The sequence below is a fragment of the Canis lupus genome, chromosome 33 (genome assembly GCF_048164855.1).
Source record: "Canis lupus baileyi chromosome 33, mCanLup2.hap1, whole genome shotgun sequence".
Classification (NCBI taxonomy): Eukaryota; Metazoa; Chordata; class Mammalia; order Carnivora; family Canidae; genus Canis; species Canis lupus.
Genome location: NC_132870.1, coordinates 2,867,171 through 2,880,573, shown reverse-complemented (window position 1 = coordinate 2,880,573; position 13,403 = coordinate 2,867,171). Strand labels below are relative to the sequence as shown.

At 39.0% G+C, this 13,403-nt stretch overlaps 1 protein-coding gene across 1 annotated transcript in view; it reads right to left on the bottom strand.

Moving 5' to 3' along the window:
• FRAS1 (Fraser extracellular matrix complex subunit 1) overlaps positions 1–13,403 on the bottom strand; it is a 435,467-nt gene that overhangs the window by 156,134 nt on the left and 265,930 nt on the right. Inside the window, exons 27-28 of the mRNA XM_072810116.1 lie at positions 11,560–11,830; positions 2,639–2,723 (exon numbers count right to left, since the gene is read on the bottom strand). Of these exons, the coding sequence (XP_072666217.1) occupies positions 2,639–2,723; positions 11,560–11,830 (356 nt within the window). The remainder of the gene's footprint in view (positions 1–2,638; positions 2,724–11,559; positions 11,831–13,403) is intronic.

Below are 13,403 nucleotides of genomic sequence, written 5' to 3'. Positions count from 1 at the left end.
TCTGGAGTAAGATACTCCTGATTCAAGCAATCAATATCTGGTCCCAGTCAATAATTTTCTTTAAGCCATCTCATCCATATCTTGAAGGGCTCACTCCAACTCAGGTTTGTTTTTATTTTGAAGATTTTATTTGTTTATTCATGAGAGACACACAAAGAGGGATAGAGACATAGGCAGAGGGAGAAGCTGGCTTCCTCAGGGAGCCTGCTGAGGGACATGATGCCAGGACCCGGGGATCACAACCTGAGCCAAAGGTAGATGCTCAACCACTGAGCCACCCAGGCACCCTCCAACTCAGGTTTTAAAGCCTGATAAGATCAGGGTCTGTTAAGATAACCATCTGGTTAGCTCACATGGCAAGTTTTCATGTTTTTCTTAGGATTACCGAGTTTCTCTTTATCAACTTGAGTAAGCAAGTAAAATATTCTCTCATAAAGATAAAAGTTAATGAAACACAACAGAAAAAAAATACTTAAAAAAAAATGAGACCAGAAGCCAAAGAAAACGCTATCTTAAGTTTTTATATTGTTTGAGGTTGAACTATCTAGGATTTTTCTCAGCACACAGCCTTCTTTAATCCAAATGGTTTTCTTTTACAACTACCCCTCCTGGCCTCTTGGAAATTTCAATATCTATTAAAGTAGTGTCTAATATATCATTGTAATGGTTGCATAGTAGAAAGCTAGATGACAGCTACTCCTCAGAATTCCCAAGTGAGAATGCTGAAGTTGTGATTCTATATACACGGGAATGAATGGCCCCTTGGATTCTGAGAGAGGAAAGGTCAAAAGGTGATGTCAACAACCATAAATGGAAAAGATCAAATTAACTTGCATGAGAAAATCTTGGGGAGGTCAAGGCCATATTGAAATATCACAGGAATGTAAAGGAACAAAAATAAGTCAAAATTAACTTCTAAAATAACTTTTCAAAAGTTACAATGAAAGAATTTTTCATATAACAAAATTTAAAAATGCTGCCACTATCTACTTACTTGCTTTGGGTAAAACAAGCAAATAAAACTCAGGGAACCATAGGAACTCACTGTCTCAGATGAGAAAGTCACTTGCCAATACCCACCTTAAGTTTCCAATTCACCTAATTAGAGTAACTGAATTAACACAACGAACAAAACAAAACTTCTGAGTTTAAATACTGAGAAACTTCTAAACCAGATAGTCCTGAGACCTGATGTGGCCCTCTGGCCCATATTTATAGAGGTCACATGTTTTAGTTTTTGGTTGGTGGTTTTTTTTTTTTTTTTTTTTTTTTTAACGTGTTTTGGTTTCAATTAAAACAAAATTCATATTCTTAGCCCAACAGTGAGGTCAAAGTAACTTCAGATCAATTTCTAATCATTCCTCAACTTCAGTCACCCCTGAAGTAAGAATGCCATCAAGAAGAGCAGAGCTGGCCTATGAACACCATTTGGAAGCCACATCTATATGGGGTTATGTCTATATCATCCTCAAGTCCATGGTCTTTCCATTTTTGAACCAAAATTTTGTTTTAATCAGTTTTATTTTTTAAAGATTTTATTTATTTATTCATGAGAGACTCAGAGAGAGGCAGAAACATAGAGGGAAAAGCAGGCTCCCTGAAGGGAGCCTGATGCAGGACTTGATCCCAGGACCCCGAGATCATGACCTGAGCCAAAGGCAGACGCTCAAACACCGAGCTACCCAGGTGTCCCATTTTTAAATAAGTTTTAAAACAATAATCTCATGTCATTCCTTGAATCATGACTAAAACTCCACTGAGGTCTGGATATTTAGGTCACTTTGGTTCCCTATGCTGATATCCCACTCTCTTGCTGTTCACAACTTAAGGCCATATCTATCTTCCTACTCTCTTCACACATTTCAGCTGCTCAATCCTTCAAGCTCAGTTACTCAGACCATCTAGCACTACATGTATTCTGGACACATCTTGACAGAGATGAGTGATAGGAACACAAGAGCCATCACACTGAGTTTTATAGCATCTACCATGATTTCCTCAGACTCATGTTTGGCTGAGGACCACAATGACACCTCATTTAAGTAGATCCTTAATAAGATGCTCAACTTACCACAAAGTGACTAAAGTGTCATCCAGCTACACAAGAGATGGGCAAAAGTAGTTGAACATAATTTCATATCCCTGAGAGACAAATATTTAGGCAAAACAAACTCACCTAAGATGAGGAAAGTCTTAAAAACTGGAACAGTTTCAAATTATTCTGAAGGGCTGATATCAGATTCAGCATAGCAAAGTAAGGTACCATAAATTGGTAGTCAAGAACACGGACTCTGCAGCCAGATCTTCTGAGCACAAATCTTAGCTCTTATTTATTAGCTATATCACCATAGACAAGTTACTTAACACCCCTGTGGCTTTAGTTTCCTCCTCTGTAAATTGGGGATAACAACATGTCCTAGGGCTATCATGGGGTTTAAAGGAAAAATGCAAAGAATAGTATAGGCATATTAGCAATTAGTTGTTGCTGCTGTTGTTCCTACCCACAAGTACTAAAAGATATTCCTGTGGTATTTCATGGATAAACTGAGACAAGATTCATCTAGTTCATTTTTGCTATAACTACTAGAAACCTTGATTGATGCATATGAAATTATTAATTGGGTGGCACAGTTATTACCTGTGTTGAAAATGCTTCTACGTTGATCAGCTGTGGCTTAGAGTAGAACTGCTGGTCACTAATTTTCAGGGAAAAGTAACCTTTCCTAAAAGAAGTCCCAAAGAAAGGAATGAAAAAATGCAGTCATTAAGTCTCTAGAAAAACAAAGAATAAAAATACTTTCAGGTTATGTGCATGTAAGAATTTGGATCAAACCACTATAGTGATATAACATTCATGCTGTAAATAAAAACCAGATGAAGATGAACGTAGCCACATACGGGTAAAACTACTGCATATTCTCCGATCTTGATATAACACAGCAATTACATAAATGTTTTGGTTTTGATTTTTCTTAAATGACTATATAAATGGTTGAAAAATCAGTTTTTGGCCCAAGACAGGTTAGTAATATAGTGAAAGCTAATGGTTAAATTGGACAATGGAAAGGAACCTATCATAGTCTCTGCTTAGCCCTCCGTGATTCCCTCTCCCTGCAAACCCAACCTATTCCAACTCACTCCAACCTATTCCTGAATCATGTGAGTGGGCCCCCATAAACAATTCTGCAATGTTTGTATTACATGACTCTATCTACCTGCCCCCCATTCTAGCCACACACATCCACATTTAACATAGACTGAACTAGAGAAAGATGGTGGATTATTCCCTGGAATTTGCAGCTGGCCTGAGAGTCCCCATTTGACTCTACAGGAGCCACAGTGTACAATGATGAGATAGGTAGTACGCCTATCTGTAGGAAAGCGGTAAATGTGGCCTTTGAAAAAAGAGACACAGGGACAAAAGGGATAATTAGTCCTGCTTCCCATTGCTGGTTCTAGCTTCTAGGCTTCTCTGGAAACCCAGTTGTCCTTGATCTGTAAAGATCTGAGCCATAACTGAATTGTTAGAACAAGCCTTTTACTATTACTTATAATCCCTGTATGAGTTATATTCCTTATATATCACATATGATGATTCCCCTTCGATTGACTTATTTCACTCAGCATAATACCCTCCAGTTCCATCCACGTTGAAGCAAATGGTGACTATTCGTCCTTCTGATGACTGAGTAATATTCCATTGTATACATAGACCACATCTTCTTTATCCATTCATCTGTCAGTGGACACCGAGGCTCCTTCCACAGTTTGGCTATTGTGGACATTGCTGCTATCAACATTGGGGTGCAGGTGTCCTGGCGTTTCACTGCATCTGTATCTTTGGGGTAAATCCCCAGTAAGGCAATTACTGGGTCATAGGGTAGCTCTATTTTTAACTTCTTCAGGAACCCCCCCACAGTTTTCCAGAGTGGATGCACCACCTTGCATTTCTACCAAGAGTGCAGGAGGGTTCGCCCTTCTCCACATCTTCTCCAATATTTGCTGTTTCTTGTCTTATTAATTTTAGTCACTCTCACTGGGGTAGGTGGTATCTCATTGTGGTTTTGATTTCTATTACCCTGATGGCAAGTGATGCAGAGCATTTTCTCATGTGTTTGTTGGCCACTTGTATGTCTTCTTTGGTGAAATTTCTGTTCATCTCTTATGCCCATTTCAGGATTAGCTTATTTGTTTCTTGGGTATTGGGTTTAAAAAGTTCTTTATAGGTCTTGGATACTAGCCCTTTATCTGATATCATTTGCAAATATCTTCTCCCATTCTGTAGGTTGTCTTGTAGTTTTGTTGACTGTTTCCTTTGCTGTGCAGAAGCTTTTTATCCTGATTAAGTCCCAATAGTTCATTTTTGCTTTTGTTTCCTTTGCCTTCATAGATGAATCTTGCAAGAAGTTGCTTTGGCCAAACTCAAAAAGGGTTTTGCCTGTGTTCTCCTCTAGGAGTTTGATGGATTCTTATCTCACATTTAGATCTTTCATCCATTTTGAGTTTATCTTTGTGTATGGTGTAAGAGAATGGTCCAGTTTCATTCTTCTGCACGTGGCTGTCCAATTTTCCCAGCACCATTTATTGAAGAGACTCCCCTTTTTCCAGTGGATATTCTTTCCTGCTTTGTTGAATATTAATTGACCACAGAATTCAGGGTCCATTTCTGGATTCTCTATTCTGTTTCATTGATCTAAGTGCCTGTTTCTGTGACAGTACCACACTGTCTTGATGATCACAGCTTTGTAGTACAGATTGAAATCTGGCATTGTGATGCCCCAGGCATTGGTTTTCTAGTTCAATATCCCCCTGGCTATTCGGGGGTCTTTTATGATTCCATACAAATTTTAAGATTATTTGTTCCAACTCTCTGAAGGAAGTCCATGGTATTTTGATATGGATTGCACTGAACGTGTACACTGCCTAGGGTAGCACAGACATTTTCACAATATTAATTCTTCCAATCCATGAGCATGGAGTGTTTTTTCCATCTCTTTGTGTCTTCCTCAATTACTTTCAAGTGTTCCGTAGTTTTTAGAGTATAGATCCTTTATCTCTTTGGTTAGGTTTATGCCTAGGTATCTTATGCTTTTGGGTGCAGTTGTAAATGGGATGGACTCCTTAATTTCTCTTTCTTCAGTCTCATTGTTAGTGTATAGAAATGCATTGATTTTTGGGCATTGATTTTGTATCCTGCCACATTGCTGAATTGCTGTAGGAGTTCTAGCAATCTTGGGGTGGAGTCTTTTGGGTTTTCAATATACAGCATCCTGTCATCTGTGAAGAGGGAGAGTTTGACTTCTTCTTTGCCAATTTGAATGCCTTTTATTTCTTTTCTTTTTTAAATTTGTATTTATTTATTTATTTATTTTTTATTTCTTTTTCATTGTCTGATTGCTCAGGCTAGGATTTCTAGTACTATGGTGAATAACAGGGTTGAGAGTGGACATCCCTGTTTTGTTCCTGATCTTAGGGGATAAGGCTTTCAGTGTTTCCCCATTGAGAATGATATTCGCTGTGGACCTTTGATAGATGGCTTTTATGATATTGAGGAATGTTCCCTCTATCCCTACACTCTGAAGAGTTTTGATCAAGAATGGATGTCGTCTTTTGTCAAATGCTTTCTCTGCATCTATTGAGAGGATCATATGGTTTTTATTTTTTGTCTTGTTGATATGATTTATCACATTGATTGTTTTACAAGTGTTGAACCAGCCTTGCATCCCAGGGATAAATCCCACTTGGTCACGGTGTATAATCTTCTTATGTACTGTTGGATCCTATTGGCTAGTATCTTGTTGAGAATTTTTGCATCTGTGTTCATCAGGGATATTGGTCTATAATTCTCTTTTTTGGTGGGGTCTTTGTCTGGTTTTGGAATTAAGGTGATGCTGGCCTCATAGAATGACTTTGGATGTATTCCATCTCTTTCTATCTTTCCAAATAGCTTTAGTAGAATAGGTATGGTTTCTTCTTTAAACGTTTGATAGAATTCCCCTGGGAAGCCATCTGGCCCTGGACTTTTGTGTCTTGTGAGGTGTTTGATGACTGCTTCAATTTCCTTGCTGGTTATTGCCCTGTTCAGGTTTTCTATTTCTTCCTGTTTGTTTTGGTAATTTTGTGGTTTTCCAGAAATGCATCCATTTCTTCTAGCTTGCCTAATTTGTTGGCATATAGCTGCTCATAATATATTTTTAAAATCATTTGTATTTCCTTGGTATTGGTTGTGATCTCTCCTCTCTTTCATGATTTTATTAATTTGAGTTTTTTCTTTTTATAAGGATGGCTAGGAGTTTATCTAATTAACTCTTTCAAAGAACTAACTCCAGGTTTTGTTCATCTGTTCTACAATTCTAGGGTCTGTTTCACGGAGTTCTGCTCGAATATTTATTATCTCTCTTCTGCTTGATGTAGGCTTTACTTGCTCTTCTTTCTCCAATTCCTTTAGGTGCAAGGTTAGCTTGTATATTTGAGTTTTTTCTAATTTTTTGAGGGAGGCTTATATTATGATGTATTTCCCTCTTAGGACTGCTTTTGCTGTATCCCAAAGATTTTAAATGGTTATATCTTCATTTTCATAGCTTCCATGAATCTTTTTAATTCTTCTCTAATCTCATGTTTGACCCATTCATCTTTTAGTAGGATGCTCTTTAACCTCCACGTGTTTGAGTTTCTTCCAAATTTCTTCTTGTGATTGAGTTCTAGTTTCAAAGCACTGTGGTCTGATAATATGCAGGGGACAATCCAATCTTTTGGTATTTGTTGAGACCTGATTTGTGACCTAATATGTGGTCTATTCTGGAGGAAGTTCCATGTGCACTTGAGAAGAATGTGTATTCAGTTGCATTCAGATAGAAAGTTCTATATATATATGTGAAATCTATTTGTTCCAGTGTCTCATTCAAGGCCCTTGCTTCTTTGGTGTTGTTCTGCTTAGAAGACCTGTCATTTGCAGAAAGTGCCGTGTTGAAGTCTTCTTTTATTAGTGTATTATTATCTAAGTATCTCTTTACTTTGGTTATTAATTGATTGATATACTTGGCAGCTCCCATATTAGGAGCATAAATATTCATAATTGTTAGGTCTTCTTTTTGGATAGACCCTTTAAGTATGATCTAGTGTCCCTCTTCATCTCTTACTACAGTCTTTGGTATAAACTCTAATTTATCTGATTTGAGGATTGGTACTCAGCTTTCTTTTGAGGACCATTTGAAAGGTAAATGGTTCTCCAACCTTTCATTTTCAGGTTGGAGGTGTCCTTACGTCTAAAATGAGTCTCTTGTAGATAGCATATAGATGGGTCTTGCTTTTTTATCCAATCTGATACCCTGTGTCTTTTGATGAGATCATTTAGCCCATTCATGTTCAGAGTAACTATTGAAAGATATGAATTTAGTGTCATCAGTCCCTGTTTTTGTGGATTGTTTCTTTGGGCTCCCTCTTTCTTTTACAGGGTCCCACTTAATGTTTCTTGCAGAGCCAGTTAGGTGGTCACATATTCTTTCAGTTTCTATTCTAGAAGCTCTTTATCTTTCCTTCTATTCTGAATGACAGCCTTGCTGGATAAAATATTCTTGGATGCATGTTCTTCTCATTTAGTACCCTGAATATATCCTGCCAGACCTCTCTGGCCAGCCAGGTCTCTGTGGAGAGGTCTGCTGTTAATATAATTCTCCCCATATAAGTTAAGAATCTCTGGTCTTAAGCTGTGTTAAGAATTTTCTCTTTACTTTTGAAATTTGCAAGTTTCACCATTAAATGTTAAGGTTGAATGGTTTTTATTGATTTTTTGGAGGTGGTGTCCTCTTTATCTCTTGGATCTGAATGCCTGTTTCCTTCCCCAGATTAGGGAAGTCCTCAGCTATGATTTGCTCAGATATACTCTGTGGTCCATTCTCTCTCTCTCAGCCTCTTCTGGAACCCCAATTAGACATATATTCTTCCTTCTCAAGCTATCATTTATTTCCCTCAGCCTTTCTTCATGGGCTCTTAATTGTTTTTCTTTTTTCCTCAGCTTCCTTCCTTACCATCAACTTGTCTTTTATGTCATTCACTCTCTCTTCCAGCTCATTAGCTCTAGCAGTTAGAACATCCAGTTTGGATTGCATCTCATTTAACCTATTTTTAATTTTGGCCTGATTAGATCTCAATTCTGCAGTAATGAAGTCTCTAGAGCCCTTTATGCTTTTTTCCAGAGCCACCCGTAGCTTTATAATTGTACTTCTGAATTGAATTTCTGACATCATATTGAAATTCAAATTCTATAACTCTTTGGCAGAGAGTACTGTTTCCGTTTCTTTCTTTTGTGGTGAATTCTTCCTTCTAGTGATTTTGTCCAGTCCAGAATGGCTATATCAGTGGGCTGAGTCAAAAATATCAACCACGACCTAATTAAAATACACCCTAGATGATTCTGAAGAGGTCAGAGACCAGAAAATAAAAGAAAAAGAAGAACAGAACAAAAAAAAAAAGGACCACTAAAGTGAAAAACAAATTTTAAAACAAAGTAGCAAAAATAAAAAGCCAAAAATGAAGAAGAAGAAAAAAGAAAAAAAAAAAAAAAGAAGTAAAAAAAAAAGAAAAAAAGGGGGGGGGTGGGGATGGTGGTGGTGAGGAAGTGGTAGTGGAGAGAGAATGTAGTCTACCTGAGGTGTCCCAGAGGGTCATCCTCTTGGTTCTGAGTGTGTTTTGTTCTGTACGGTAGAAGGTGCTCAATTCCAAATTTATATAAACCAGCAATACTTATCGAAAGCCCCAACATTGAGCACAAAAACAAATAATTTAAAAGGGGGGGGGCAGAATGGGAATGAAGAGAGAATATAATCTCACAGAATGAACCAACATGATGTTCCATTTGGTTCTAGGTGTATGTTGGTCGTGTTTTAGAAAGTACTGACTTCCACCATTGTAAAACAAAAAAAGGGAGAAAAAACAAAAACCCGTGTATCTATCTACCAAAATTAAATTGAATACATTGAAGGGAATGCAGAAGTGAAAAATATATCTTAGACATGTAATTGTAGAAATATGAAAGTCAAGGAAAAAACTTAAAAATGAAGAGCTGATAAAATATTGTAGTTAAGGTGGGAAAAGAGAAAAAATACTGGAAATTTTTAGTCTCATATAAAAATGAGTCATAATGGAAAAAGGAATAAAAAAGGTCCCTCTATTTCTATATACTATTTTCCCTCAGTCCTGGAGCTTTCCAGCACTGCTTGGTCAATAAACTTGCTCTTCCCTTGTTCTTTCAGCTGATCTTCTGGAGAAGGGGCCTGCTGTGCTGATTCTCAGGTGTGTGTGCCTGGGCGGAGATGCCCCACCCCTTGTCAGGTGCCGGCTCAGTGGGAGCTGTTGATCCCATGAGGCCTCTGTTCCCTGGCAGCCCTACCCCATCCAAGGTGAAACAAGAAGGAAAACCAACAATGGCAGTAGCCAGATCTCCACTCTGGAGTTGAGCTTCCTGCGAGTAACTACCAGCAGTCTCCCAGTCCGCACTGGCCCAGATGCTCCCGGGGCAGTGCAGGTGCGCTGATCTGCACAGTTAGGGTGCACCCAGCAGCAGGAGAGTCCTCACTGTCCTGTGCCTTCCTTGCTTCCACCTGTCCCAGGGGGAATGCAGGATCACTGGCTTTGTCCACTTGGCTGCCCTGGGATCCAGGGTCCTGTGCCACTGGACCTGCACTCCCGGGGGGCCACCTCTCCCAAAGAGAACGGGGCACAGCCACCTCCATCCAGAGCTGGCCTGCCTAAGCGACTGGCTTCTCCCAAATGCCCTGGAGGGCTGCTCCACTCCAGGACTTTACCCATATTGGATCCCGATTTGTGGTGCACTTTTCCCCCAGTGTCCCTCCTCTTATAGTGACTCCGGGAATCTTGAGGCTTCACTGTCCCTCCTGTGATTCTGCCCAATTTCTCTGCTAAGCACTTTTCCACCAGGGAAAACTCCGGTGCGGATTTTCCCACTTTCTCTATGGCTGGGCTTTTCTGCCCTGGAGGCTTTCACTGCTCAGCCCAGCTACTTGTAGTTCCCCTTCCCCACTTTATTCTTATTTTATTCTCTGTAGCATTCCAGCTATTCTTTCTTTAAATCTCAGGTCAAATTCATAGATCTTCAGAATGTTTTGACAGTTATCTAGGTAAGTTTGTGGGGCCAGGTGACAGACAAGAGGAATAGCTTTGGTTGTCTTAGAGCCTTTACAAACTTTATCTGCTGTTCACAAGATTCCAAGGTAAAGGACTACAGGTATTGAGGCCTGTGGGGTGTGTGTGTGTGTGTGTGTGTGTGTGTGTGTGTGTGCGCATGCCTGTGATGCAAACAATTAAGAACTATACTTGAAGCAAAATGAATGCAGGATTTGGAGCATAAATCTGAAGCTTGATTCTATGGTATCAGATGCCAGAGTTTTAAGCTCCACCTCTGTAGCAACATGTCTCTGTGACAAGATCTTTTGCCCCTTGAGGATGGAAGCATGCCCATTATTCTTAGTAATACTAAAGGAGGCAGAAATATAGTGGCTAAAGGCATGGGTTGTGGAGTCAGAGAGCCAGGGATTGGAGACTTGGCTTTGCTTATACTCTGAAGGCTGTTTCCCTATCTATACCCCAGGAACATAAATATACATAGTTCACATGAAGTGTTTAATACAATGCCTGGGTCGCAGTCAGCACTCAGTATTTATCAGTTGTTCTTATTCCTATAGGATGATGTTTTGAGGTTCTGGCTCTCAACTGCAATAGGGAAAGTGCCATCTCTTTTCTCCTCACCTATCTCCTAGCTCAAACCTTAAAAAAAAAAAAAAATTCTCTAGTGGTGATGGTAGAAAATATTCACTGTAAATATTTCAACCCATTGCTAACACTAGAATTATCTGCACCAATGAAGCAGAGCTGGGTAAAGGATAATCCACAAGGCTAATCTTTGGGGTACATTCTCTGATTTCGGTTTAGCAGATTTAGTCTGCTAATTATATGACTCTATTTGCTTGGGTTAGTGTTAACATTCAATTGCATTCCTGAAGCATATGTCAGCTGGGGTGAGGAAGACAGCCAAGAGTGTGCTAGGCATCAGAGGAAAACTGGAGCAGGCTTAAAAATTAACCACAATTAATCCTATAAAGTGGATAATAAAAAGTTGTGACTCTTAGCCTCCCTCCAACTCTGGAATTCTAGGAACCATATAACACTTGGAAAAGTATGTGCTCCGTCTTATAGCCACTGCTCACTCCTAGTATATCACCCTGATGTGGAAGAAGCAGCTGTAGCAATCTACATAGATAACCAGTTTTGTTTTTTTGCTGGGCCGAAAATACTGAGTAATTGTACGAGGAACTTTCCTGTCACATCAGAGAATTACCCATAATTACGTGATAAAATGAAAATGCCTCTAACAGAAGCAAACTCTCGGAGCAATTACAGTGAAATGATGACAGGCAACTGAAAGTGGTGGCATTTGTGGAGTATTGATCTTCCCCAGAAGAGAAGGGATAGCTATTAAGAAGACGGGAAGGGGTGCAGAGCACTGAAAGGAGGCAGGAGGAGAACAACAGAACACTGACTCACCTGGGTTTTTCTTTGCTGTGCACAAAACGTACTTTTTTCTCATTTACATCCTTCCAGCTAAAATGGCCAGCCTTGTCAAGCTGAACTTCTCTTCCATTCCTCGAGAGCACTAGCTGACCATTGGTGGGAGTGCTCACAACATGGAACTGGAGGTCTTCCATCCTGCCATCCTGGTCTTGGACATTCAGAAGGGGAAAATCCAGTGGCTTCATTGAACCAATTGCAAGGGTGAGAGAACCATTCACATGAAGACTAGGAGTATATATTTTGCCTAGAAAATATACAAGTCCAAAGATCAGATTCGGTTCATTCACTAATAAGGGTATTTTTTTTTAAATAAATAGACTCATAATGTTTGTTCAGAAATGAGACTCTAGGCTATTGTGCACCATAAGCCTCCTTCTAATCCAGTGATTCTCACCCGGAGTGCATATGAAAATAACAGATTCTCAAGGTTAAAATGTAAATTTCTAGAAGAAAATATAGTATAAAATCTTTAAAAAAATTTTTTTTTAAATTTATTCATGAGAGACAGAGAGAGAGAGAGAGGCAGAGGCACAGGCAGAGAGAGAAGCAGGCTCCATGCAGGGAGCCCAATGTGGGACTCAATCCCCGGTCTCCAGGATCATGCTCTGGGCCAAAGGTGGCGCTAAACCACTGAGCCACCAGGGCTGCCCTGTGTAAAATCTATGAGATCTTAAATTAGGCAATGCTTTCTTAGATATGACACAAAAGGCATGCATGACAAAAGAAAAAAAATAGATAAATTGGACCAAGGTACTTCAAAGGACACTGGTAAGAAAGTGAAAAGGACAATCCATAGAGTGGGAGAAAATAGTTGCAAATTATATATCTGAAAAGAGACTTGTATCCAAAATATATATAAAAAAATCTTATTTTTCAATAAAAGACAAGTAACCTAATTCAAAAATAGGCAGAGTTTGAATAGGCATTTTTCCAAAGAAGATATACAAAGGCCAATAAGTACATGAAAAGGTGCTCAATGTCACTCAAAACCATAATGTGATACCACCTCACGGTCATGATGAAGGGCAATAAAACTTATTCCTGAGGATGTGGAGGAATTAGAAATCTTACACATTGCTGGTGGGAATGTAAAATAGTGCAGTTTGGCAGTTCCTCAAACAATTAAACATAGAGCTACCCTATGATCCAATAATTCTACTCGTAGGCATATACCCAAGAGAACTAAACACATATGTCCACATAAAAACGTGTACGTAAATGTTCATAGCAGTTATATATAATAGCCTAAAAGTGAAAACAACCCAAATATCCATTAATTGGGGGAATGAATAAACAAAATACGGTATATTCATACAATGGAATATTATTCAACTGTAAAAAGAAATGATGTAGTTGGTGATAAGTGTTCCAATGTAGAGGAACCTTGAAAATATTATTGCCAAGTGAAAAAAGCCAGACATAAAAGGCCACATACTGTATGATTCCATTTATGTGAAATGTCTAGAAGAGCTAAACCCACAGAAACAGAACATTGATCAATGACTGCCTCAGACTGGGGCAAGCATAGAAACTGTTAATGGTTACTGAGTTTCTTTTTGGAAGAATAGAATGTCCTGGAATTAGAGAGTGGTGATGATTGCTTAACCCTGTGAATATGCTGAAAACCACAGAATTGTATATGTTAAAGAGTGAATTCTATGGTATGTGAATTATATCTCAATAATAATAATAAAGAATCATATATATCATATATATCCCTGGGTGGCACAGCGGTTTAGCGCCTGCCTTTGGCCCAGGGCGTGGTCCTGGAGACCCGCCTCTCTCTCTCTCAATCTGTGCGACTATCATTTAAAAAA